Below are 27,617 nucleotides of genomic sequence, written 5' to 3' on the forward strand. Positions count from 1 at the left end.
TCCCAGCTACCAGGGAGGCTGAGGCATGACAATCACTTGAACCCAGGAGGCGGAGGCTGCACTGAGCCAAAATGTGCCACTTCACGCCAGCCTGGGCGACACAGTGAAACTCTGTCTCAAAAAAAAAAAAAAAAAAAAAAAAAAGGTCTTCATGGATCCATATGGCTTTCTCCTCTCTCACTCACACAGTTTTCTGTTTGCATCTGTGCCTTTTTAGGTAAGGGGCAGAGTGGCCATAAGGGCCGGCCACTATATTCTTGGGGCTGACCCAGGCCAGAGAATGGGCCAGGGGAGGGGAGGGGAGCTGAGCACTGAGCACTTCCTGTGGCTTCTGAAGCTCCGGGGGACAGTCTGCAGTGGGGCCCTGCTCCACTCCGCAACACTGCTGTGGTTTCCTGTTTGCAGCTGCTGTGCTGGGCTGGCCTCCCCAGCCCCTCTACCAGCCTATGGATGTATGTGAGGTGGGGGTGCTGATGCTGCCTAGAAAATAACAGGAGGGGCCTCAGAGAGGTCAACCCAAGAACGCCCAAGGGCAGAAGAGGAGAGGCAAAGAAGCTGGAGAGGGTCCTGGGAGGGAGACTGAGGCAGAGAACGAAGGGTCCCGACAGCCTATCACAGTTGGTTCATATCAAGGTGGGCGCCAGGAGGTCTGTCCATTCCTGATACCTCCTTCCCTGGTGTGTTGCTATGCTTGCAGTGCCAACATTACTCCCCCATGTGGGCCTTTCTTGGGGGCCTGGAGTGAGAGGAGCTGTGGCTGGGTTTGAATCCTGGCTCTGCACTTACTAGCTGTGTTTCCCCAGGCAAACTATTTCTCTTCTCTAAGCCTCAGTTTTTCCATCTGTAAAATGAAGACAATGGAAGTACAATCCCCATACATTGTTTTAAGTCACTTAAAGGGCTTAACACAAATGTGGGCACTGCTGCTCCTTCAATGTGCCTCTTTGTCTCTGCCTCAAAGGACTCAGGGGCAGCAGCTCAGAGGGAGGCAGGGTCAAAGAGACAATCAACTTTGTGTTTTGATTGCAAAAGGCCCTGCACCTGGGGTGGGAGAAGCCCCACATGAATGTACACGTGGCCCGTTCCTACTCCTCTTTGGTCCAGTTTTTCAGTCTGTACAGTGGAGAGAGGAGGATCCATGAGATGACTTCCAGTGAGTTTCTAGCTCTGACTGGCTACTGACCCAAGAGATCCTGTCACCATTTTAACGTTTTGCCAAGAGATCAGAATCATGTTGTGTCTTGGGGAGGGAGGAATCACCTCCTAGTCAACGCAGAGAAATTCTGTGACTATACTCTATCAAAAATCCTAGTTGCCAATGTGTTGGCTGAGCCTAGATCCCTACTGTGGGCCATTCACATTCACTTTTATTTTTTGAAGATGGAGTCTGGCTGTGTTGCCCAGGCTGGAGTGCAGTGATGCAATCAAGGCTCACTGCATCCTGGAACTCCCGGACTCAAGTGATCCTCCCGCCTCAGCTTCCGAAGTAGCTCGGACTACAGGCATGCACCACCATGCCTCACTACATTTTAAATTTTTTTGTAGAGAAGTGGTCTCCTTATGTTGGCTAGGCTGGTCTCAAATTCCTGAGCACAAGTGATTCTCCCACCTCGGCCTCCCAAAGTGCTGGGATTACAGGTGTGAGCCACGGTGCCCAGCCTGTATTATTTTTAGAAATGCAGATTTTTGCTCTATTGCTGATAGGCTCTCATGGCAGCAACATGGCAGACGACAGCCAGACTGCTCAACACCAAGGCTAGGAACTCCAGCCCTTCACATTTGGCCTTCTGCCCCACCCTCGAGTCATATCACACTTGGCTCTTAGCATTGGAGGGGCAAGCCCTGGCATCACTGTGGATCTCAAACAGAGGTATGTTTCCCAAACTCTGTGCCATGGAACACTGGCTTCCAGTGACCCAGGAGCTCCCTGAGAGCAGGGACCATGGCCACCTCACTCAGCAGAGATGCCTAAGGCCTGACACATACAGTAGGTCCTGTCCTTTCCTGAAGCCTCCCCACATCATAGGTGCTGGAGAAGCATTTGCTGAATGAATGAACATGGAGTGACTATTACAGGTGCTGCATGATGATACGCTCCTGTGTTCAGAAACACTTGGGAAATGCCCAGTTAGGCAAACGCGACGCCTTAAGAAGTCTTGTGTTAACACGGATTGTGAACCTCTCAGAGAAGGATACGATTTTCGGGGTCCCCTAAACTGACCCCCCATCTCCTGTATTTCTAAGCAGGTGGCCCAGAGAACACACTCAGAGAGTCCCTGTAATGCATCCTCTCGTTTCCCCCAAAACACACGCCCAGCCACCGTGTCTCTGCTGAGTAGCAACCCCACTGCCTTGGGAGAAAACCCAAGCTTCTCAGCCTGGCATCCAAGGCCTCTGTGCTGGAGCTTGCTCACTTCTAACCTCCTATTGTCCCGAGGTGCAGCCCGCTGGCCTACCCCAGCACCACTGTGTCTTGTCGCCTGGGATCCTGTGGGAACATCCCTCAGGATCCCAGGTCCACTCCTCCATGAAGCCTGCCTTGATTGCTCCAAAGTTAGCTGCCTCTCCTTTGCTTTCATGGCCTGTCTCCATCTGCCCCAGCCTGGGCTCCACATGGCTCATACGGGCAGGACACGGAGCTAGGCTTACGAAATCTTGGTTGACTGAGGAGTCAGGCAAAGCCTATTTTCTGGGCCGCACCTGCAGCCATATATCTGTGGGCTCCTTTCTGAGACCTCCATGTAGGGAGGGCCTGGGCGGGCACTGAGCTTACTCACCTCTCCTGGTCTGGCTCTCCCGGATGAGGAAGGCCCCTCCAGGGTTCCCAGGTAACAACAGCAGTTCCTCCGCTTTCTCCCTGCTCAGGCCCTCATACAGCCACCTGGAGGAGCAAGAGAGAGGGACAAGGGACAGAGTCAGCCTGGAGGAAGAGGGAAGCCAAGATTTTACCACTGCCTCTGAGTGACCCTCACAAGGCCCTCCCTCTCTGGGCCTCAGAGTTCTATCTGCTCCACGAAGAGCTGGGCTCAGGGTCTCTGAGGTCCACGCCATTTTTGTCCTCCCAGTCCTGGCTCCAGGGCCCTGGGAGGACAAACTCATGGGGACAGGCTCAGCTTTCTCTGCCTGGAGACCTCATTCCCCCAAGTAACCTGGGTTGGTCCCAGCCTCTCTGCTATCCCTGCTCAGTCCCCAAAGCACCCTGATTCTATCCACTCACCTTTCTAAGCCTCACCTTTCCAAGAGCTGCCCCTCTGTTTTTTTCTTTTTTTTATTGAGACAGGCTCCTGCTCTGTGGCCTAGACTGGACGATCCTCCCACCTCAGCCTCCCTAGTAGCTGGAACTACAGGTGCGCACCACTGTGCCAGCCCCTCACGCAGCATGCTCCTATCATCTCCTACGTGGACTTTTCAGCGTTTTCCACCATGAGATCCTGGCAACCTCCAAAGCCCAGAGCTCCACACCTCCTCTGTGGGCCTTCCCAAGCCCCTCCTCTGGCTCCCACGTCTCACAGGCCAACCTGTGCTAGGATGAGCTGTCTGCCCCTCTTGAGGGCAGGACCTGGGTTCGATTCTCCCCCATCCCCAGCTTCGCTCAGTACAGAGCCGCACATAAAGGGGAGTTCTTCTGGGAGGAGAAAGCAGGAAGCTCTGCAAGGCGGGCCTGGGGTGGGAACTCACCCATGGGAGACTTTGGCCACGTGGACGCTGGGTATGTTGTACTCTCTGCCTGAGACTTCAGACAGCACCGTCCACCAGTCTCCATCCCTGGAGAGAGAAAGGAGTGGGGGCACCTCTTTCAGATGAGCCAAGGCCCCGACAGCCGTACATTCAGGGCTTGCAAGGACCCTCTCAGGCTGGATCCTGAGGCCACCTGTCCTGCCTGTTTCCCCCAGGCTTCCCTGCCTGTCCAGGTACCTCCTGAGTCAGGGCTGGGGCCGGTGGTAGATGGCACGATTCCAGGCTCCGTGCTACAGGGTGCTGCCTACCTACTGCTTCTCCCTGAGGGGGTGTCCAGCCGCCTGAAATTCCACCACAGGGTTTCTGTGAGCGCTTCAGCAAAGGCTTGTGCTTTTCTACCTGGGGGAAGGGCCCCTTCTCCCGGGAGAGCATCTCTATTCCTTCCTTCCTTTATTTTTTTGAGACAGAGTTTTGCTCTTGTCGCCCAGGCTGGAGTGCAATGGCGTGATCTCAGCTCACTGCAACCTCCGCCTCCCGGGTTCAAGCGATTCTCCTGCCTCAGCCTCCCAAGTAGCTGGGATTACAGGCGTCCACCACCAAGCCCGGCTAATTTTTGTATTTTTATTAGAGATGGGGTTTCACCGTGTTGGCCAGGCTGGTCTCGAATTCCTGACCTCAGGCGATCTGCCCGCCTCGGCCTCCCAAAGTGCTGGGATTACAGCTGTGAACTACCACGCCTGGCCCATTCATTTATTTTAGAGATGGCGGAGTCTTGCTGTCACCCAAGCTGGAGTGCACTGGCTTGATCATAGCTCATTGCAGCCTTGAGCTCCCGAGCTCAAGCGATTCTCCCACCTAAGCCTTCCAAACAGCTAGCACTACAGGCACGCAGCCCCATGCCTGGCTCTGTTAGTGCATATTCAGGTATCCAGTGCCCATGGACTCACTCAGAGATGATGGTCAATGGCTCCCCGAGTCTCAGCGACATCTCGGCCGGGCCACCTGCCGGGAAACTGCCTAGGGCCACGGCTGTGGCCTTGCTTCTCTCTAGATGGAGGGACAGAAATGGTCACCTACTTAGCTAGCCCTCCTCCACGTATGAGGTCTAGTGGAGTCTGGCCTGGGTCTGGCTCCCAGCATCAGCCCTCCACAAGCACCCTGAGGAAGTCCCATCCACTTCCTAAGAGGGACACCCTAGAATCAAGCTTTTCCAGCAGAGCTTCGCAGAGCCCTGACAGTGCCCAGAGAGAGACAGAGAAAGAAAGAAAAAAAATTAGCAATAGGGTCTTGCTCTATCACCACTGTATGTAGCCTGAGCAACAGGGCAAGATCCTATCTCTAAAAATTAGGCTCAATGCAGCCTTGACCTCCCGGGCTCAAATCCTCCAGCCTCAGCCTCCTGAGTGGCTGGGACTACAGGTGTGTACCACTACACCCGGCTAATTTAAAACAATTTTTTAGTAGAGATGAGGTCTCACTATGTTGCCCAGGACACGGTGGCATGAGGCTCAGGATGTGGTGACCATAAGGCCCAATTTTAAGGCTGGGCATCAGGCGGCAAGGGTACCCTCAGCATAGGACCCACGCCCTCACCCACCCCAGAGGGCAGCCTGCTCAGGCCAACCAGACTCCCTATGACCGCTGAGCCTTGTAGCCTGAAAATCCAGCTTTCAGCAGCTGCTGAAGGCCACTCACCGCACCCTAGCATCCCTCCCTTCTTCCCCCTTGTCCTTTTTCTGTAAGGATGCCTTAGCACACAAACGCATTAAGTATGAGAAGCAGCCAGGGTCAGCAAGGGTCCATGTGCATCCTAGATGCCCCTGTAGGAAGCAAGGTCTTAGAGGACTCTGGTGTGCCCTTCAGATGGAGCTGGGATCCCAGGAAGTGAGGCAGGGGAAGCAGATGAGCAGACAAGGATGGGGGGATTGGGTGGGGGCATCGTGTGGGCTGAAGGGCCTGTGCTCCGGGTGGGCATGGGAAGACTGAAGCTGATTCTGGAAATGGACTAGTTCCCCACATCCTCCCAGACACATGTGGAGACCCTGCAGTGAACCCAGCCTGGAGAGCTCCCCAGGGGTCTGTCCTCTGAGGTCTTTGAGGCATAAGGCCTGGCCATTCCACAGTGCAGAGAAATGTCTGATGCTTGGACAAATGATGCACATCTTGTGATGGGTGCTCTCTGATGAGAATGGGAAAATGTGGCCTGGGAGGGCCCCTTCATCTCCTGGAAGCCCTGGCCTTGCACCCCTGGGGGCAGCCACCCAGCTGCATACACTACACTGTCCCCCGGAATGGCCTCACTCTGCCTGGCTGGCTTACCTTCATCCTTCATTTCCCAACTGAAATGTCCCTTCTTCCAGGAAGCCTTCCCTGACCAGCCACCTCTGTACACACTCTTGGTCAGAATCCCTTAAAACATACTGCCACCAAAATCTAAGACAGTTCTAGTTGGTTATTGGTTTAGCACCTGTCCCTGGGGCTCAACTGTCCCTGAAGGCATGGACTGTGCCAGTCTTGTCCACTCCTGTGTCCCCAGGTCCTGTCACAAGGCCTGGTATGTGGTAGATTTAAAGTGGTTGCAAGAGGCCGGGCGCGGGGGCTTATGCCTACAATCCCAGCATTTTGGGAGGCCGAGCCACGCGGAGCACCTGAGGTTGGGAGTTCAAGCCCAGCATGACCAACATGGAGAAACCCCATCTCTACTAAAAATACAAAATTAGCCCAGCGTGGTGGCACATGCCTGTAATCCCAGCTACTCGGGAGGCTGAGACAGGAGAATCACTTGAACCTGGGAGGCGGCGGTTGTGGTGAGCCGAGATCATGTCATTACACTCCAGCCTGGGCAACAAGAGCTAGACTCCATCTCAAAAAGAAGAAAAAAAAATGGCTGCAAGACTGACCGGCTGCAGTGGTTCACGCCTGTAATCCCAACACTTTGGGAGGCTGAGGCAGGCAGATCGCCTGAGGTCGGGAGTTCCAGACCAGCCTGGCCAACATGGTGAAACCCCGTCTCTACTAAAAATACAAAAATTAGCTGGGCGTGGTGGCATGTGCCTGTAATCCCAGCTACTTAGGAGGCTGAGACAGGAGAATCACTTGAACCCAGGAGGCGGAGCTTGCAGTGAGCCAAGATCGTGCCACTGCACTTCAGCCTGGGCAACACAGCAAGATTCCGTCTCCAAAAAAAAAAAAAAGAAATGTGCTTCAATCTATTTTACTGTAGTGGTGACAGATTAATGACAGATTAATACCTTGTTTGACAGAATTCACTCACAATTCTCAATAATTCTTCTTTGGGGTAAGTAAATCTGCTCTGAATTGTCTTAGCTCATCAGTGTTTGCTTGTCAGCATTTTCTGTAATTGAAATAGAAGTGAGGTGACCCTTGTTCTATTAGTCAAGATCTACCTCTAAGGTGTGCGTGTGTGTGGTTTTTTTTGTTTGTTTTTGAGACGGAGTCGCGCTCTGTCGCCCAGGCTGGAGTGCGGTGGTGCGATCTTGGCTCACTGCAACCTCCGCCTTTTGGGTTCAAGTGATTCTCCTACCTTAGCCTCCTGAGTAGCTGGGATTACAGGTGCCCACCACCACGCCCGGCTACTTTTTGTAGTAGAGACGAGATTTCACCACGTTGGTCAGCCTGGTCTCGAACTCCTGACCTCGTGATCTGCCCGCCTCGGCCTCCCAGAGTGCTGGGATTACAGGCGTGAGCCACTGCCCCTAGCCAATTTAGGTGATTTAACCAAAGTCTCAGTAGCAAAGCTTGCACAAGAGCCATATAAGGCACATGTCCCTAGGCTCTGTCCAGGGGAGCAAGTAAATACACCATGAAGTAGTGTGATCTTGTTATCTGTGCTGGTTGATTTTATGTGTCATTGTGGCTAGGCCACACAACCCAGATATTTGGTCAAATACCAGTCTAGATGTTGCTGTGATTGAGATTGAATTTATTTATTTTTTTGAGACGGAGTTTTGCTCTTGTTGCCCAGGCTGGAGTGCAGTGGTGTGATCTCGGCTCACTGCAACCTCTGCCTCCCAGGTTCAAGTGATTCTCCTGCCTCAGCCTCCCAAGTAGCTGAGACTACAGGCATGCGCCACCACGCTCGGCTAATTTTGTATCTTTAGTAGAGATGGGGTTTCACCATGTTGGTCAGGCTGGTCTCAAACTCCCAACCTCAGGTGATCCGCCCGCCTCGGCCTCCCAAAGTGCTGGGATTACAGGCGGGAGTCACCGCGGTCAGCTGAGATTGAATTTAAATCAGTAGAACGAGTAAAGCAGATAACCCTCCATAATGTGGGTGGGCCTCATGCAATCAGTCGAAGGTCTTAAAAGAACAAGACTGACATCCTTTGAGGAAGAGGGAATTCTGCCTCCAGACTGTGGTCAGACTCAGGACTGCAGCATCAGCTTTTCCCTGGGTCTCCAGTCTGCCCTGCAGATTTCAGACTTACAGCCTCCACAATCATGTGAGCCAGCTCCTCAAAAAAAAATCTCTACATACACACACACACACACACACCCACACACACCAACTATTGGTTCTGTTTCTCTGGAGAACCCTAATATATTATCGAAATCCCAATCAAGGTGTGACTTGAGAAAGGATTTGTGGCCTGTTTGGGGGAACAAGACCAGGGGCCATAGTTCCAACATCAAAATATTAGAATTGTGGCCGGGTGCGGTGGCTCACGCCTGTAATCCCAGTACTTTGGGAGGCCGAGGCGGGTGGATTACGAGGTCAGGAGATTGAGACCATCCTGGCTAACACGGTGAAACCCTGTCTCTACAAAAAATACACACACACAAAAATTAGCGAGGCGTGGTGGTGGGCACCTGTAGTCCCAGCTACTCGGGAGGCTGAGGCAGGAGAATGGCGTGAACCCAGGAGGCGGAGCTTGCAGTGAGCCGAGATCGCGCCACTGCACTCCAGCCTTGGAGACAGAGTGAGACTCTATCTCAAAAAAAAAAAACAAAAAACTAAAATTGCTAGGATATTTTTATTATTCAACTGTCCAAGAAACTGGGAGTTTTAGTCAAGACTATATTAGAAAATCATGGTTATAGACTCAGCATATGCATTGTATATGCTATTTTTCCACCATTAAGACAGCCCTGGCAAGGGCCAGGCATGGTGGCTCATGCCTGAAATCTCAGCACTTTGGGAGGCCAAGGCGGGAGGATCACTTGACCCCAAGAGTTCAAGGCCAGCCTGGGCAACATAGGGAGACTCCATCTCTACAAAAATTTTAAAATGTAGCCAGGCATGGTGGCATGTGCCTGTAGTCCCAACTACTTGAGAGGCTGAGGTAGGAGGATTGCTTGAGCCTGGGAGGTTGAAGCTGCAGTAAGCCATGATCACGCCACTGCACTCTAGCCTGGGTGACGGAGCAAGACCACGTATTAAAAAATATATATATCACAAAAATAAAAAGACAGCCCTAATTTCACTTCAGGTAATTTCATAGTACCTCTTGGGTCCGCCAGGACAGTATAGCAGAACTTCGTGCAGCGATGGAAATGTTCTATAATGCTGTGCTGTCTAACAAGGTGGTCACCCGCTACATGTGCTATCGAGCACTTAAAGCGTGGCTGGGATGATGAAAGACCTTTTTTTTTTTTTTTTTTTTTTTCTGTGAAACGAATTTTCACTCTGTTGCCCAGGCTGGAGTGCAGTGGCATAGTGGCATGATCTCGGCTCACTGCAACCTCTGCCTCCCGGGTTCAAGTGATTCTCTTGCCTCAGCCTCCTGAGTATCTGGGATTACAGGCACCCACCACCGTGACTGGCTAATTTTTGTATTTTTAGTAGAGACGGGGTTTCACCATGTTGGCCAGGCTGGTCTTGAACTCCTGACCTCAGGTTATCTGCCCGCCTTGGCCTCCCAAAGTGCTGGGATTACAGGCGTGAGCCCCGTGCCCCACCCCGGCCTAAAATGTTAAATTTAAGCAGTTACGTGTGGCTGGTGGCTACTGCAATGGACAGTGCAGCTCTGGGGGCTGGGGAGGTAGGGCTGGCCAGCTCGGTGTTTGGATAAACAACTGGTTGAGAAGGAGGGAAGCCTCGGGAAATGCCTGGAGGACTATCATGCCCTCCTGGTTTAATATTCTGGTTAGTGCCTGTTGCTTTCTCCTGTTTTCTCATTTATCCCATTGTTTACTGTTCTTACTGCTAAGGTAGGCTCTACAGGAGCAGGGACACTGCTGTATGGCTCAGTAGGCAGGGCCTGGTATGCAGCAGGCCCTCAGCGGTGCTTATGCTGTGTGGGAGCTGCTGGCCAGGAAGGCCCACAGAGGCAGTGAAGTCTAGTACTGTGTGGGAAGGGCCTGGCTGTCACAGGCCCTGATGCCTACCTGCTTCCACGGTCACAGGTCCCTGGCCTTGGACAGAGGGACTCAAGCTTGGGCTTGGCAGAGATTTTCTTCTGCTGGGTAGACTTCCCATTGTTCCTCAGCAGAGCACTCAGAAGCACATTACTGAGGGAAATCTGAAAGACACACAGTGATGGGGACAGAGCTGAGGCTTCTGGCCTGATCTCAGATACCCCTCCCTCCCTAGATGGGCCCTGGCTATCTCCTCACAGAGCATATGAATGATCTTCCTCCTGTGGGACCAGGCTCCAGCCTCTCTGTCAGCCTCTGAAGGCTTCCTGCACATTGGACACTGTTTTCTCCACATCTCATCTTTTTTTTTTTTTTTTTTTTTTTTTTTTTTTTTGAGACGGAGTCTCGCTGTTGCCCAGGCTGGAGTGCAGTGGCGTGATCTCGGCTCACTGCAGGCTCCGCCCCCCGGGTTCACACCATTCTCCTGCCTCAGCCTCCAGAGTAGCTAGGACTACAGGCACCTGCCACCTCACCCGGCTAATTTTTTGTATTTTTAGTAGAGACGGGGTTTCACTGTGTTAGCCAGGATGGTCTCGATCTCCTGACCTCGTGATCCGCCCGCCTCGGCCTCCCAAAGTGCTGGGATTACAGGCGTGAGCCACCAAGCCCAGCCACATCTCATCTTTTTTATGCCGCAACAGGCTCAACTTTTTCTTTCTGGGCCTCTACTTGGGTCCCTCCCATGGGCAGTCATGCCCTCTCCTCTCCTTCAGTCCTGTTTGGATCCCATTCTTCCTTCCCCAGGAAGCCTCCCAGCCCCTAGCCTTTGTTGATCATTCCTTTGAATTCCTATGGCTCACTTAGAACCCTATCTCTGACCCGGGATCACACTCTGCTACTGGGTGGCAGGGGACAATGACAGGACAGTGAACTTCCTCCAGGCATACCAGAACCTGTGGCTTGGATCAGAGGTCTGCAAGGAGGGCTGGGTGTGGTGGCTCATGCCTGTAATCCCAGCACTTTGGGAGGCTGAGGCAGGTGGATGACCTGAGGTCAGGAGTTCAAGACCAGCCTGACCAATATGGTGAAACCTCATCTCTACTAACAACACAAAAGATTAGCTGGGCGTGCTGGTGTGTCCCTGTAGTCCCAGCTACTCAGCAGGAGGCTGAGACAGCAGAATTGCTTGAAACTGGGAGGCAGAGGTTGCAACGAGTCAAGATCAAGTCACTGCACTCCAGCCTAGGTGACAGAGCGAGACTCCCTCTCAAAAAAAAAAAAAGTCTGCAAGGGGGATCTGAGCAGGCTTGAGAGCTGGTGTCACAGCAAGCCAAGGTGACACGGATACACTGTTATTGGTGTCACAAGGCCAAGTAAGAGTACCTGTCTCAGCCTCCTGAGTTGCTGAGATTACAGGCATGAGCCACCAGGCCTGATACTTTAAGAGGCTGAGCACTTAATCCAAGCACTTGAAGCAGCTGAGGAGGGTGGATTGCTTGAGTTTAGGAGTTCCAGACCAGCCTGGCCAGCATGGCAAAATCTAGTCTCTACAAAAGAAACCACAAAAATTAGCCGGCTGTGGTGGTGCACACCCGTAATCCCAGCTATTTGGGAGGCTGAGGTGGGAGAGCGGGAGGATTGCTTGAGCTTGGGAGATGGAGTTCACAGTGAGCCAAGATCATACCACTGCACTCCAGTCCGGGCAATAGAGTGAGACGCTGTCTCAAAAAAAAAAAAAAAAAAAAAAAAGACGACCGTGGGTTGTATGATGCAGTGATGACTTGCAAGGCTTTGGGGGACTGACTGTTGAGCCACTTCCCCTCTGTGCCTCCTTTTCCTCGTCTGAAAAATGGGGATAACAACACTCAACATACAGGTCCGAGAGATAACGCACATGAAAACCCTGGCCAGCCCCCTGTTTCCTTTACCACGTCCTGAATGTCACTTCATCAGAGGCCTCTCCTGGGAGCCTCCCCAGGAGGTCTCACTCCGTCACCCAGGCTAGAGAGTAGTGGTGTGGTCCTAGCTCATTGCACCCTTGAACTCCTGGTTTCAGGGGATCCTCCCACCTCAGCCTCCCAAGTAGCTGGGATTACAGACATTAGCCACCACATCCAACCTCTTTCCAAATTTTTGTTTTGTTTTGTTTTATACAGAGAGTTTCACTCTTGTTGCCCAGGTTGGAGTGCAATAGCGCGATCTCAGTTCACCACAACTTCCGCCTCCTGGGTTCAACCGATTCTCCTGCCTCAGCCTCCCGAATAGCTGGGATTACAGGCATGCGCCACCACACCTGGCCGATTTTGTATTTTTAGTAGAGATGGGGTTTCTCCATATTGGTCAGGCTGGTCTTGAACTCCCGACCTCAGGCGATCCGCCCTCCTCAGTCTCCCAAAGTGCTGGGATTACAGCCATGAGCCACCGCGCCTGGCCCTTTTTTCTTAAGTTACGGGCTCACGCCATGTTGCCCAGGCTGTTCTTGAACTCCTGGGCTCCACCACTCCTCCCACCTCAGCTTCCCAAAGTCCTGGGATTACAGGTGTGAGCCATGGGACCCAGCCTCTCTTCGGAAGTTTTCATCATTCATTTGAGAGTTTACTTGTTTAATGTGCCACTATCCTGTAACTGCATGTAGACAAAGACTTCTTTTGTTTGCCTATTACTCAGCATTTAGTGAGGCATCACAGAAGGCACTCAGCACACATTAACTAAATGAGACTGTTAGCTCTTCGGACAGGTGTCTTATCGTTAGAATAGTTTAAATCCCCGGATTTCCAGGGTAGTGCTGATTTTTCCAAACACTATTTTAAAGTGTTTGGGGAGTGGGAGGCAGAGCTTTGTACTTCTTTTCAGATGGTTTCATTCTTTTCAGTAGGGACAAGGCACAGTTACACATTTGGCCCAGTTCAGCTGGTATTCATGGAGCTTCGGCTCTGTGTCAGGCACCTGCCAAGGACTAGCGGTCCCTGGAGGGGAACCCATGCACCTTACTCTGGAGGAGATCACTGAATGGGGCAGTGACAGAGTGGGCTCCTTCCTTGCCTTTGAACCCCACACTGCCTGGATGAGGACGGGTGTCCATCAGTATCATGGAGTGATTTCTGTGGCCTCCTGGGCCAGTCCTGTCTGGGGAGTAAAGATCCTACCTTAGAGGACGGAACAGCCCTCTCTGTTCTTCAGTCTCATGTCGTTGACATGGGAATAACAATACCTGGGCCGGGCGCAGTGGCTCATGCCTGTAATCCTACCACTTTGGGAGGCTGAGGTGGGCAGATCACTTGAGGTCAGGAGTTTGAGACCAGCCTGGCCAACATGGTGAAACCCTGTCTTTACTAAAAATACAAAAATGAGCCGGGTGTGGTGGTGGGTACCTGTAATCCCAGCTACTCGGGAGACCGAGGCAAAAGAATCGCTTGAACCTGGGAGGCACGGGCTGCAGTGAGCCGAGATTGTGCCACTGCACTGCAGCCTGGGTGACAGAGTGAGACTCTGTACCCCCTTCCCGCCCAAAAAAACCTAATACCTGCTTGCTGCTCCCTCCGTATGGGGAGTTCAGCGTTCATCTGGAAGGGAGCTCTTGAACACAGAATGGGCATATGGCATGGAAATGGGTCCTGACAGCCACTTCCTGCTCAGCCTTTTAGGATCCTGCAACCTGGGTACACTGAAATTGTGCTGCTGTTCTTGAGGAGGTTTTTTGTTTTTGTTTTACATTATTGGGGTCTTGCTGTGTTGCCCAGGCTGGTCTTGAACTCCTGGGCTCAAGCAATCCTCCTGAGGAGGATTTTTACAAACCCAAGACCAGGAAACCCCAGGGAGCGAACCTCTGGCTTGGGTAGCATGAGCGCCCACTTGAACCTGGCTGGAGCTGTGTGGCCTCAGGCAAAGCATGAAAGCTTCCCCCGTCTCATCTGTGAACGAGGTGCACTACAGGCGCCACAGGGCTGTGGGGAGAGTTGCAGGAGTCTGGCACAGAGTGGGTGCTCAGTAAGGCTTAGTTTCCTTTCCCCTCCTTCAGCAAGACCACAGTCACCACCTGCAATAAACTGAGAGACTCCTTCCTGCTGCAGGTGGAGCTGGGGGCTGGGCCCAAAGGCAGATGGAGACAGGGGAGCTGTACTCAGGCTGAAAGCCTCCCCAGAGTCTCTGTAGCTCCCTTCACCTGGTCAAGGACTTGGTCAGGTCAAGGCCAATAAGCCCCTGGGGGCAAAATAAAGACCATACGATGGGCCAGCCTAGGAGGAGGCAGAGTATTAGCCGCACCTTTTATAAGACAGCATCAAATCATTAACTCTACAAATTTTTGAAAAACTTACTATGTGCCAGGCACTTTCCGGAGGACATGAGGCATCGGGTGAAAGGAAAAAGTTAGTCAACGGCAGCCGAGATCAGCACGCTGCCCAGAATATTGTTTTTTTTTTTTTTTTTTTCAGTATCTCACTTGGGTCCCATTTCAGATACAGTGACCAAGTCCCTGAGAGGACAACCTTGTGATTCTGGTCACGTAGCCCATTCGTGCAGGGCTGGGCCTGCAATCATGTGTATTTTGTGCTTCTGAAGATCATTTTTCAGCAGTGGGGGTAAGAGTGATGAATTTGGCCAGGCACGGTGGCTCATGCCTGTAATCCCAGCAATTCAGGAGGCTGAGACAGGAGGATTGCTTGAGGCCAGGAGTTCGAGACCAGCCTGGGCAACATAGTGAGACCCACTCCCACCCCCACCCCCACCGCCGCCCGCCATCTCTACAAAAATATAATGAATTAGCTGGGCATGGTGGTACATGCCTGTAGTCTCAGCTACTTGGGAGGCTAAGGCAGGAGGATCACTTGAGCCCAGTGGTTCCAGTCTATAGTTAGTCATAATCATGCCGCTGCACTCCAGCCTGGGTAACAGAACGAGACCCCAACTCAAAAAAAAAAAAGAATTTGGATTGAGTTAAAGGGAGACCTCTCCCTCTCTTCCAACTGAGAAATATCACCCTTTTGAGAGTGAGAGTGCACTGTAGGCTCTACAGCTGAAATGTCTTGAGAGATGATAGCCCTCACGTTCCTGACTTTGGAGTCTGCAGCGCAGAGAGGGGCCCAAAGTCACACAGCAAGTGCACACCTGAGATGGGACTAGGGCAGGCGTGAAGACAAGCTGCAGGGAAGAGTGTAAGCTCCAAGAGGAGATCAAAGGTGGAGCGGGTGAGTCTTGGTTCTTCTGGGACCCCCAGAAACCACCCCTCTTTACAGCCTCAGTAGAACCACTCCCCCTTCTCCTTGAGCTTGTTTTTTTCCCAACGGCAAATAAAGCCCAGTCCCAGTCTGGGCTGGGACTTCTTCCTCACCTGTCTCCAGGCCATCCGAGAACAAAAGCAAGCATACTTACTGGTTTGTCATCAAAGGCTTGAGAAGAGGGCTCTGCTGAGACGCATGCTCTGGCTGGACAGGTTAGGGCTTTGGGGGCCCTTCTGGAAGTCTGCCAGTGTCCTTGGTCCTAGGACACCCAGAACTCTCTCAGCCTGGATCTTCAGGGAGAGGCTAGGTGTCGGTTTGGGTAGCTCAGCATCTGTCTGCAGTCAGCAGTTTGTACACCAGGGATGGATCAGCTGCCCCATGCTCCTTAGGGATTCTGGACTGGGGAACCCTCCCAAGCACAGCCGAGCCAGGGAGGGAAGGCCCAGGGCCCTTTGAGCTCTGTCACAGAGACACAGGCATGGGGTCCTTGGAGCTCTAGCTCCGACTGCAGACTCTGTGGTTCTCACAACCACCCGTTTCCTCTGACGGCATCACAGACCATCGAGGAGCCACCTTCCCCGAGTTCCTGTTTCTAGGGGAGCAGCTGCTGCCTTGTCATGATCCTGGAGCAAAAGGTTTTTCTCTGGCTTTGTGGCTTGGTCTTGTCCAAGGAACACAGGACTGAGGAAAATGAGCAGGAGTTCCCATGCTGGCCTGACCGTAATAGTCACTCAGCGGGGCTTAATTGTAGCAATTTCTGGGATCTCCCAAACCTTCTAAATCCAAGTCTCCAGATAGGGAGCCCAGGAATCTAAATTTTAAACCCTGCAGGAGATTCCCTTGACTGACGAGTGTGGGAAGCACTGCCTTCTCAACCTTTAATGTGTATAGGAATCACCTGGGGATCTTGTTACACTGCAGGCTCTGATTCAGAAGGTCTGGGGCAGAGTTCAGTATTTTGCATTTCTAATATGCTCCCAGGTGACCCCTATGTTGCCAGTCTGGGGACCACACTTTGAATAGCAATATCTGGACAGTGGTCTCCAAGTATGGTCCCTAGACCAGCAGCCTCAGCGGGAATTTGTGAGACATGCAAATTCTCAGGCCGCATCCCAAATCTATGGAATCATACTCTGGGGGTAGGCCCAGCAATCTGTTTTCATGCCTCCAGGTGATTCCGATGCATGCCCAGGCTTGAATTTTTTTTTTTTTTCTTAACAGGGTCTTGCTTTGTCACCCAGGATAGAGTGCAGTGGCACAATCATAGCTTAGTGCTTTGACTCAGGCTCAAGTAATCCTCCCTTCTCAGCCCTGAGTAGCTACGACTGTACGTGTGCACCAGCACTCCTGGCCTATTTTAAATATTTTTGTAGAGATGAGGTTTCACTGTGCTGCCCAGTCTGATCTCAAACTCCTGACCTCAATTGATCCTCCCACTTCCACCTCTGTAAGTGTTGGGATTGCAAGCATGAACCACAGTCCATGCCCAGCTTGAGAATCACTGGTCTAGGATAAAGAATCTGACTCTGGCTGAATTGTCCTTGATCAATGTGTTACCTTCAGTCACACTCTTCATTAAGATTTAACCACACCCTCTCGCTGCTTCCCCATTAGGGGGATTAGTACTCCTGGAGACAAAGGGCCCACTGCACTGAAATGATTCCTGACTCCAGCTCAGCCCATGCAGCCCTTTCTGGGGCCTTGCCAGCTACAGCACTCCTGCTCAGGTTCTCCTTTGATCCTGGGGAAGGCTGGTTTCATTTTTATCCTTGTAGGCACTTGGCATAGAGAGCTGAAGGAGCCAGAGTGGAGGCACACTTCTGCAAGAGAGTTCTAATCAGGACGCTAGAATGGGTGACAGCCACTCAGGGATGTGGGCCTTGGCAGGGAGGGACTTGAGCTTGAGCCCACCTTCCCACTCCTGCTGCCATACAACTCTAATGCCAGTCTTCTTATGACAGGCACATCTTCAAAACAAGCCTCAAGGTGCAGTTCATGAGTGGGGCAGGAAGTAGGGAATCTCTTCTGGTCTCTTCTTAAAAGAATCCCACCGCAAAAAGAAATCTCTCCTTTTCTACTTAGGGAGGCACCTAAGAATTACAAAATTTAAAATCCTAGGTCTATCCACTAAGAAATATGCACTGGTGTTCCTCCCTGGCTCCGGCCAGAGCTCCTAAAACCCTTCTAATTTCCTCGGTGACAGAAGTGTTTTCTGTTCTAATGAGGCAACACTTGGTGGGCTCCTGGATGGGGACTGGTCACTAGAAAGACAAAGCCATCATTATGAGCTTGGAGCTTTCAGTCCTACCCTCATCCGCTGGAGTGGGGAGAGGAGCTGGAGATTGAGTTAATAATTGATAATGCTTATGTGATGAAGCTTCCATAAACATCCCTAAAGTACGAGGTTCAGAGAGTTTCCACATTGGTGAACACATCCAACACACCAGAAGGGTGGCACACCCCAACTCCCTGGGACCCCTCCAGACCTTGCTCTTTGTATTTTTTTTTTTTTTTTTAGACAGTCTTGCTCTGTTGCCCAGACTGGAGTGCAGTGGCACAATTTAGGCTCACTGCATCCTCTGATCCTCTTGCCTCAGCCTCCTGAGTAGCTGGGATTATAGGTGTGCACCACCACGCCCAGCTAATTTTTGTATTTTTAGTAGAGATGGGGTTTCATCATGTTAGCCAGGCTGGTCTCGAACTCCTGACCTCAGGTGATCCACCCGCCTTGGCTTCCCAAAGTGCTGGGATTACAGGCTTGAGCCACTGCGTCCAGCCTCCTACATACTTCTTTATCTGGCCATTTACCTGTATCCTTTTTTTTTTTTTTTTTTTTTTTTGAGACGGAGTCTTGCTCTGTCACCCAGGCTGGAGTGCAGTGGTGCAATCTCGGCTCACTGCAAGCTCCGCCTCCCGGGTTCATACCATTTTCCTGCCTCAGCCTCCTGAGTAGCTGGGACTACAGGCACCTGCCACCACGCCTGGCTAAATTTTTGTATTTTTAGTAGAGAGGGGGTTTCACCGTATCAGCCAGGATGGTTTCAATCTCCTGACCTCATGATCCACCCACCTCAGCCTCCCAAAGTGCTGGGATTACAGGCGTGAGCCACCGTGCCCGGCCTATCATATCCTTTTTCTTTTATTTTTTTCTGTTTCTAGAATAGAGACAGGGTCTCACTATATTGCCCAGGCTGGTCTTGAACTCCTGGGCTCAAGCAATCCTCCTGCCTCCCAAACTGCTGGGATTACAGGTGTGAGCCACCGCACCCAGCCTTATATCCTTTTGAATAATAAGCCAGTAAATTCAGTGTTTCCCTGAGTTCTGTGAGCCATCTTAGCGAACTATCAAACCTGAGGGAGGGGGTACAGTTTGTAGCCAGGTTGGACAGAAGTATGAATAACCTGGGGATCCACTGCTTGCACCTGGCATCTGAAGCAGGGGGCAGTCTTGTGGGCCTGAACCCTTAAACTGTAGGGTCTGTACTAACTCCAGGAAGCTGGTGTCATAATTTAGGACACCTACTCAGTATCTGGGGTGTTGGAGAATTGGTTGGTATGTGGGAAAAAAGCTCACACATTTGGTCACAGAAGTGTTGGAAGTGTTGAGTGTAGTGGAAGAAACTGTTTCCCATACAGCCACTTACTAGTTTTGTGACCATTTACAAACTAGTTATCTCTGGACCCGTTTCTGCATCCATAAAATGGGAATAGCATGTACCTCACTGGCTCAATAGAAGGAAATTTATAGGAAGGCATTAAGGGCCTGGCCTATATATAGATGCTCAATAAAGGGCTGATACCCACACCTGTAACCCTAGCATTTTGGGAGGCTGAGGCAAGATCACTTGAGGTCAGGAGTTCAAGTCTAGCCTAGGCAACAAAGTGATACACTGTCTCTACAAAAAATAAAAAATTAGCCGGGCATGGTAGTGCATGCCTGTAGTCCCTGTTACTCAAGAGGTTGAAGCGGGAGGATGGCTTGAGCCTGGAAGTTTGAGGCTTCAGTGAGCTATGATTATACCACTGCCATCCAGCTTGGGTGACAAAGTGAGACACTGTTTCAAAAAAAAAAAAAAAAGGGCCCAGCACAGTGGCTCATGCCTGTAATTCCAGCACTTTGGGAGGCTGAGGCGGGCAGATCACTTGAAGTCAGGAGTTCTAGACCAGCCTGGTCAACATGGCGAAACCACATCTCTACAAAAAATTAGCTGGGCGTGGTGACATGCCTGTAGTCCCAGATACTCAGAAGGCTGAGACAGGTGAACTGCTTGAACCTAGGAGGCGGAGGTTGCAGTGAGTGGATATCGTGCCACTGCACTCCAGCCTGGGCGACAGAGCGAGACTCCATCTCAAAACATAACCAAACAAAAAACAAAAAAAGGGCAACTGAGGCCATCAGATCAATTCCTTCCCATGTCAGCATTCTGTGGAGCACTGGCCTGCATTGTAAGCCTTCAGCCTGGTACTCTTTATCTGTTCATATGCATTTGTTTCAACTCCTCTGCCAGAATGGGCATGTCTTTTTTTTTTTTGAGACAGAGTCTCGCTCTGTCGCCCAGGCTGGAGTGCAGTAGCGCTATCTCTGCTCTCTGCAAGCTCCGCCTCCCGGGTTCACGCCATTCTTCTGCCTCAGCCTCCTGAGTAGCTGGGACTACAGGTGCCCACCACCATGCCTGACGAATTTTTTGTATTTTTAGTAGAGACGGGGTTTCACTGTGTTAGCCAGGATGGTCTCAATCTCCTGACCTCGTGATCCGCCTACCTCGGCCTCCCAAAGTGCTGGGATTACTGGCGTGAGCCACTGCGCCTGGTGGTTCATGTCATTTTTTACGAGTGCCTCTCACAGATGTAGCAATCCACATGCACTTTTGCTGGCACTTGTCCCGGGTTACTGAAAACTCATCTGAGATGGTGGTCTCCTGAAATTATTCTTTTTTTTTTTTTGAGACGGAGTTTCACTCTTGTTGCCCAGGCTGGAATGCAATGGTGCAATCTTGGCTCACTGCAACCTCCACCTCCCGGGTTCAAGCGATTCTCCTGCCTCAGCCTCCCGAGTAGCTGGGATTACAGGTGCATGCCACCATGCTCAGCTAATTTTTTTTATTTTTAGTAGAGACAGGGTTTCATCATATTGGTCAGGCTAGTATCGAACTCCTGACCTCTGATGATCCGCCCGCCTTGACCTCCCAAAGTGCTGGGATTACAGGTGTGAGCCACTATGCCTGGCTTTTTTTTTTTTTTTTTGAGACACAGTCTCGCTCTGTAGCCCAGGCTAGAGTGCAGTGGTGTGATCTTGGCTCACTGCAACCTCCACCTCCCAGGTTCAAGTGATTCTTCTGCCTCAGCCTTCCAAGTAGCTGGGATTACAGGCACATACCACCATGCCTGGCTAATTTTTGTATTTTTAGTAGAAACAGGGTTTCACCATGTTGGCCAGGCTGGTCTTTAACTCCTGACCTCAGGTGATCTGCCCACCTTGGCCTCCCAGAGTGTTGGGATTACAGGCGTGAGCCACCGCACTCGGTCTGAAATTATTCTTGATGGGTACAAATATAGCCATTTCTGGAGAAACACAAGCTGGTCTCTTAGAGGAACCCAGACAAGTGGTTGCAGATTATTAAATGAGAGATGGAACCCAGCAATCCCACACAGGTGGTGGAGCTGTGACGTGGACCACCTTCTCAAGACCTCAGCTTCTCCTCCATCACAAACAACACTGTCAGGCTTCTCACGATTTTTGGCTTGAGGGAAATACAGACACATCAGATAGAATTCTGCATAATTCCCTGGGATTTGATCCTGGCTGGACTTATTGGCTGTATGACCTTGGGCAAATGATTTATCATCAGTCTTCATTTCCTCCTATAAATGGACAGTGTCACTTGGTGCATATGCAATCACATGTGAAAATGGCAACACAGAACCAGCATACAGCAACTCAGTCTTGCCCTGAACCCCAGTGAATGGCTTGAAAGAAATAACACCAGCAATCAGATAACAATGAGACATATACAGCTTTATTTAACAATCTGTAAAAAGTCATACTCTGGCAGAGTGATGCATTCCTTATCTCAGCAGAAAGCAAACAGTGTGTCTGAAAAGCCCCTTCCCAAGATTTGGAACTGTGTAACCCTGAGCTTACATCTCAATGCTCCCAAGAGCTGGACTCTTGCTATATGGCAGTTGGTCTCCACAGTTCTCTCACCCTCCAGCAATACTCTCTGTCTGGCTGTGACTCCCTCACCTAACAGTAGACAAGAGGCTGAAAACAACTTTACCTGGACAGGGCTGCCCCTACAGATTGGCCCTTTCCCTCCTACAAAAGGGAGTTCATAGGATTAACAGTCTTTCTGATGGCTGGGAGCAATGACTCATGCCTGTAATCCCAGCACTTTGGGAGGCTGAGGCAGGTGGATCACCTGAGGTCAGGAGCTTGAGACCAGCCTGGCCAACATGGTGAAACTCCATCTCTACTAAAAATACATAACTTAGCTGGGTATGGTGGCAGGTGCCTGTAGTCTCAGCTACTCGGGAGGCTGAGGCAGGAGAATCGCTTGAACCCAGGGGGCAGAGGTTGCAGTGAGCCAAGTTTGCGCCATTGCACTCCAGCCTGGGTGACAGAGCGAGACTCTGTCTCAAAAAAAAAAAAAAAAAGACTCTTGAGAAATGGGTTCTGCTTCCATTACATCTACTGAAATCAAGGCTGTACTTATTAAACATGATACTGTGTTAATGCTGTTCCTCTCCCCCCACCCATTTCTCCACCATCTACCTGCTTTTTAGGCCATACCTCTCCCCTTTCTGGGAACTGAGGAATGGAGACACACTCTCCGTCACAGACCTAAGAGGCACTTCTTGTGGATATGTGGATGTCTGGTATCAGATACTGCAGTGACAGCAGTTTTGCTCTTCAGAGCAGAGGCCTGGCATTTTGTTTCCACCTTCCTGTACTAAGAGAGTCCAGTAATTAAGCCACATTCACTCCTTGGAAAAAACTCTATGTTGTATCAGAACCTCACCGATGGTTCATGGGCTTCCAGCAGAATATATTCCTCCCTTTTATTTATAGAAGAGTATACAGAAATTCATGTGGACAGAAGGAGCCTCTCTGTGTAACAGGCACCCTTCTACTGCTGGTCACAATCAATCAATGGTCCAGACGGCAATTATGATTTTCCACATTCCTCAAAGCTGCTCTCTCCTGAAATCACTTTGCAAATTTTGTTGACCAATTTGCAAACAAAAGAGAACGCGGTGGCCTACCCAACCTAGAAATCTGTTCTGCCTAATTCCCTTAAAAACACCATTGAGAATGCAAAATAAGTCCCTTTTTTGTTTTTTGCAGAAGCACTACAAGAAAGCGTGTCTAAAACCACAGAACTATGCACACACAAACACAGACACGCGTGCTCGCACACACACAGTCAGGATCAAAGAATCTTATCCGATACATAGTTGGGGGAGCACGGGAAAAAGCTGGCAAGAGAGGATATGGAGAGATCTGATCAGCTAAAGATGTTGGAATGTTACAGTATGGCATGGAAGTGGTTCTTGGGCTATACAAAAAAGGGGGTAGGCAGGCAGAGAGAATGATAAATCCAGGCTACTAGAGAGAGGTTCAGTGGCCATGCATGAGTTAAAGATAGTAGAGGCCAGTTTACTGGATGAAATGTTATATTATGGAGTGGTCATTTGAAGGATGGACTTGCAATGGTCCAGGGGAGGAGCATCTGCTTAGCAGGACACCTCCATGGTCTGGTGTCTGTCCAGGACATCAGGGGACTCACAGGATTCTTGAGTTCCATCTGACTGATTGCTGGTGACAGACCGGCTGAAGGGACTTTCTCCAGAGCCGAGGCTACTCGAGGTTGAGTGGGTTCGTGATCGGGCGAGCCGAGTCATGCTGGCAGATGGTACTGTAACAGAGAACCAAGGGGACTAGAAGATGAAGCCCCGGTTAAGCCCAGCTAACCTAGGAGTCTCACCAAAGGCTTTATGTTTAGCTTTTCTGACTCATTTACAATGACACCCAGGACAAGATATAGCCGTCCCCATTTTGTATTATTTGCTCTAGGTAAGTGGCGATATGTGAGGCCACTTTAATCCTTTAGATCTGGTTGGAATCTCCGCTGATTGTAGTCACTGCAGAACAAGGGGAAACCCTAAATCCAGAGTATAGCCTCTTAGCTATGCCCACACCATTCAGACAGTGACAGAATGGAGGCTTTGGGAACCCAAACAGGTAACCAAAACCTACAGTGCATGCAAGACTAAACCAAAAGAAAAGAAAGACACACACACAAGTATGAAGGTGTTTCACAAACACAGTGCAAGCCCAATACAACGAGACTACCATCCGTGTCCACAGGCTACCTTGCTACCAGGGAGGAGATGTGTAGGATGGTGCAGGTGAAGGGGAGGGCAGATTGGCTTGGAGCTGACCTCAACACAGGGATGAGGTACAGGTTGCCAGGGACGGAGAAGTAGGTGTTTAACTCAGACTCCTGTTCTGCCACTGCTTGACTCTAAGGTCCTTCCAGCTTGGCTGGGACTGGGCCTTACCTGGCATAGCCTCCCTGCCTATCCTCCTGGGCAGCAGCCACTCCCCTAGCTGTCATTTCAATGCTGGGGTCAAAAGGTGCTATCATCTGCAGAGTTCTCTGGGCATAGGCTCTGACCCTCCTATTTAGAGCCAAGGCTGCCCTTGGATTCCTGTGTCTGGAGGTTAATTCAAGGATCAGTAGGTGGTGGTGGAAGATGGGCCCTGCCTATCAAGTTTCAGCTGCTGCTGTGACCCTGGATTTAGGATGACAAGAGGAGTCCTGCCCCTTACAACCAGATCCTTTCTGCCTCCTGGGGGACCAGGGCTGGACCTGTAGGCTAAATCTCTTGGAGCGTACTGAGCCACGTTCTATCGGGCTCTCACTGCACAGGAAGACCGCGGACATGCTGCAGGCAGCCAGTGCAGCCAGGAGAGACTGGAAGGCGGGGCAGGGCTAGCACAGAGGAAGGTACCTGACTCGGTGCTCAGGTGACTGAACTGCACATACGGGACTGGAAGCAGGATGGACACAGGAAAAGGCAGGTTAGTGACCCGAGAGTGCCAAGTGGCAACCTCAGCTGCCTGGTAGACACTGACAGAATACTCTAAGCCAAGGATAAAATTTTATTTTAAGGTCCCAGAGAGGAGGTGAGGCTGACAGATACTTCAGTAACATCTCAAATGTTACTTTCCTCAACTAGACAAAGGCAATTGTTTTCCCCTCTGCTATAAACAGTCATCTTGCTTTGGTTCAGAAGTGGGCTGGAAGATCAGCTATTTCATAGGAAAAGGATAAGAATGGGCTAGGAGAGGGGCTCCTGCTCCTCCCAGTGAGCCACAGGGCTGTGGGTGTGGGCTCGGTTGGTAGCGGCTCACAGGCAAGGATGACACAGCCACTTGAGACAAGACATACATGGTCTGCCTGGCAGGTACAGGGCTGCACCCAGGGCCCAGCTGCCCAGAGCAGCTGACCAGGCAGCTCGCCAATGACCATTATCCACACTAATACCAAAGACAGGAGAAAAATCACCCTACTGGGTAAAGAGCTCTGTACCCGGGTGAAAGAGTTTTTCTAAAAACTCCAAGAAAGGAGCAAGTGTAGATAATTCTGTGACCATGAGAAAGCTCAGGGGTCTTACAATACAAGAGACCAGGACAATGGCATTTGATATGGACACACCCTTGGACTTGCTCTAAAACACTTCCCAAGTTCATCTCCTGGGGTGGAGGAGACTTTACCAAGGATACTGCCCTTTTCTCCTGGAGTCTCCATTTCATTTCTCTAGGTCAGGAGTTATTAACCAGCTGAGTTTAAATGCAAATCATAATTTCAGATTCACACCTAGGACAGCCTAAGCTTCAGGGGTTCAAAATGTGGGCTCTGGAGTCAGACTGCCAGGGTTTGAATCATGGCCCTGCAGCTGAATTTTTACTCTTGGCAATGTGCTTAGTCTCTTTGAGCCTCAGTTTCTTCTTCTATAAATTGGCCCTAATAACAGAATGACCTCTTAGATTAAGAATATACAGGCTGCGCACGGTGGCTCACGCCTGTAATCCCAGCACTTTGGGAGGCCAAGGCAGGTAGGTCACGAGGTCAAGAGATCAAGAACATCCTGGCCAACATGGTGAATCTCCATCTCTCCTAAAAATACAAAAATTATTCAGGTGTGGTGGCACGTGCCTGTAGTCCCAGCTACTTGGGAGGCTGAGGTAGGAGAATTGCTTGAACCCAGGAGGCAGAGGTTGCAGTGAGCCAAGATCGCACCACTGCACTCCAACCTGGCAACAGAGTGAGACTCTGTCTCAAAAAAAAAAGAATATATAGTGCCTGACAAAAGTAAGTGCTGAGTGTTAGCTTATAAATATGGACAAATGAATGTTCCATAAACATTTCAGTTTCTACTTTGCTTAAGGCTAGCTGCCACAGAGGTTATATCTCAAGAATTGTGGGCTCCCAGATGTGAAACTGGCCCCCAATATTCCTAAATCATTGCTAGATAGAAAGTTGTGTACTACTCACTGTAGCCCATTCCCTGCAAAAAGTACTTGAAGGCCTCGGTGAGCTTCCCAGGCTGGGGAGATAAAACAAGAAGGCATTAATCTTTGCATAGACAGAGAAGCAGAATTAAATGGGTGTTAAAAAAAATTCTCCTTACCTGAACTACCTGGGGCAGTCCCCCACAGTCTGCCATCTAGAAAAGGAAAAATATGCAAGTCAGCTGGGACTTACCCTTAAGAGAATTGCTCTGAACACCCCAAGTCCTTTCAAACAGAACAAGATCGAATTCTAGGTTTTAATGTTTAACTGCAAGTTTGCATCTCAATGCACCTACATACAAACATTTATAACCTTGGATGAAAATCTGAAATAATTATTACATACTTATTTATCAATAAGACTGAAGCCCTGACTTTCAGGCCCATGGTGGGAATTTTCTGTTGAGGTGATAGTGAAGTTAACCACTACTCTCAACCATGAAAACCACCTGAAGAAGGTTCCTTTCAGAGCCCTCAAACAGTGTGACCCTAACTTCTCTGTGCATCAAGCTTTCCAAGTCCCATTTCAACTCTACATTATCTTTCCTCCGTGAGTAAGGGCACTCTGCCATCAGGAGCTGATACTGATTCAGCCGGCTCACTCAGTCAGCCACTTTCCACTAATAGCTGGGTTTGGTAATGCTGCGTTTCACTTCATAAAACATTTACAGCTGGTTATTCTCACGTGTGCAAGGATTTCTAGGGTACAGCTTCATTAGTGTGCGATGGAATTACCTGAAGGACTTGTTAAAACTCAGATTCTTGGATTCCTGTCCCAGAGATTCTGATTTGATAGGTTTGGGGTATGGCTCAAGATCGTGCATTTCTGGCCGGTGCGGTGGCTCACACTTGTAATCCCAGCACTTTGGGAGGCCGAGGTGGGGAGATCCCTGAGGTCAGGCGTTCCAGACCAGCCTGGTCAGCAGGGTGAAACTCCATCTCTACTAAAAATACAAAAATTAGCTGGGCGTGGTGGCACACACCTGTAGTCCCAGCTACTCTGGAGGCTGACACAGAAGAATCGCTTGAACTCATGGGCGGAGGTTGCAGTGAGCCAAGATCATGCCACTGCACTCCAACCTGGGCGACAGAGTCCGTCTCAAGAAAAAAAAAAAAAAAAAAAAGGAACGTACATTTCTAATAAGATCTCAGGTGATTTGAATCTACTGTCCACAGAAAAGCGTTTTTAGGGCATATTGGGCATAGGCCTGCTCTCTTTCTTCCAGCTGTTCCACACTCTGGACTCAGATGGTATCCTTCAGGTTGAGTGGCTTTTTTAAAAAAGGAACATGAACCCCATGGTTTCAATTCACTGGCATTAAAACTTATTATGAAGGGGGACTACTACTGAGGAGAATGTCACAGAAGACACAGAAGTTTGAGATTAACAAGGGAGAGGCCCCTGAAAATTCTAAGCATAAGATTATAAACAAACATTTAATCTAACAAATATACAAAAAACCAAACCAGCACAGGCTGTATTTTCATGAAGTTTAGGAGCTGAAACCTGATTAGAGCACAGAACAGTTCCCATATGCAGAGAGAATACTGGGAGAAACTATTTCCAAGATGGGTACCTATCAAATGGTTTGAGAATCAGTTCAATCTGCCATAGGAGTTATCCACTCTATTCTATGGTGTTGCAGATGGGCATTTTTGCCCAAAAATAACTATGTCTGTGGTTACTGTAGGGTTTAGTTTTGTGCTTTTGTATATTGATTCAAACCTGAAGTGAGAAACTAATTTGAAACTACAAACTTAAAAAAAATTTTTTTTTTTGAGATAAAGTCTCACTCTTGTTGCCCAGGCTGCAGTACAATGGC

The 27,617-nt window shown here is 50.2% G+C and overlaps 2 protein-coding genes across 4 annotated transcripts in view; both read right to left on the reverse strand.

Moving 5' to 3' along the window:
* SLA2 (Src like adaptor 2) overlaps window positions 1–18,040 on the reverse strand; it is a 35,471-nt gene extending 17,431 nt beyond the window's left edge. Inside the window, exons 1-5 of the mRNA XM_002830269.6 lie at window positions 15,367–18,040; window positions 10,027–10,160; window positions 4,626–4,725; window positions 3,679–3,765; window positions 2,778–2,881 (exon numbers count right to left, since the gene is read on the reverse strand). Coding sequence (XP_002830315.1) covers window positions 2,778–2,881; window positions 3,679–3,765; window positions 4,626–4,725; window positions 10,027–10,117 — 382 coding nt within the window. The 5' untranslated portion in view covers window positions 10,118–10,160; window positions 15,367–18,040. The remainder of the gene's footprint in view (window positions 1–2,777; window positions 2,882–3,678; window positions 3,766–4,625; window positions 4,726–10,026; window positions 10,161–15,366) is intronic.
* A 3,170-nt stretch (window positions 18,041–21,210) lies between these two features.
* NDRG3 (NDRG family member 3) overlaps window positions 21,211–27,617 on the reverse strand; it is a 90,352-nt gene continuing 83,945 nt past the window's right edge. For all 3 annotated transcript variants that reach the window (XM_024238513.3, NM_001132306.2, XM_054541453.1), the window contains 3 exon segments: window positions 25,914–25,949; window positions 25,778–25,829; window positions 21,211–23,131 (listed from right to left, as the gene is read on the reverse strand). In XM_024238513.3, coding sequence (XP_024094281.1) covers window positions 22,950–23,131; window positions 25,778–25,829; window positions 25,914–25,949 — 270 coding nt within the window. In that variant the 3' untranslated portion in view covers window positions 21,211–22,949.

The sequence above is a fragment of the Pongo abelii genome, chromosome 21, assembly GCF_028885655.2.
Source record: "Pongo abelii isolate AG06213 chromosome 21, NHGRI_mPonAbe1-v2.0_pri, whole genome shotgun sequence".
Taxonomy (NCBI): domain Eukaryota; kingdom Metazoa; phylum Chordata; class Mammalia; order Primates; family Hominidae; genus Pongo; species Pongo abelii.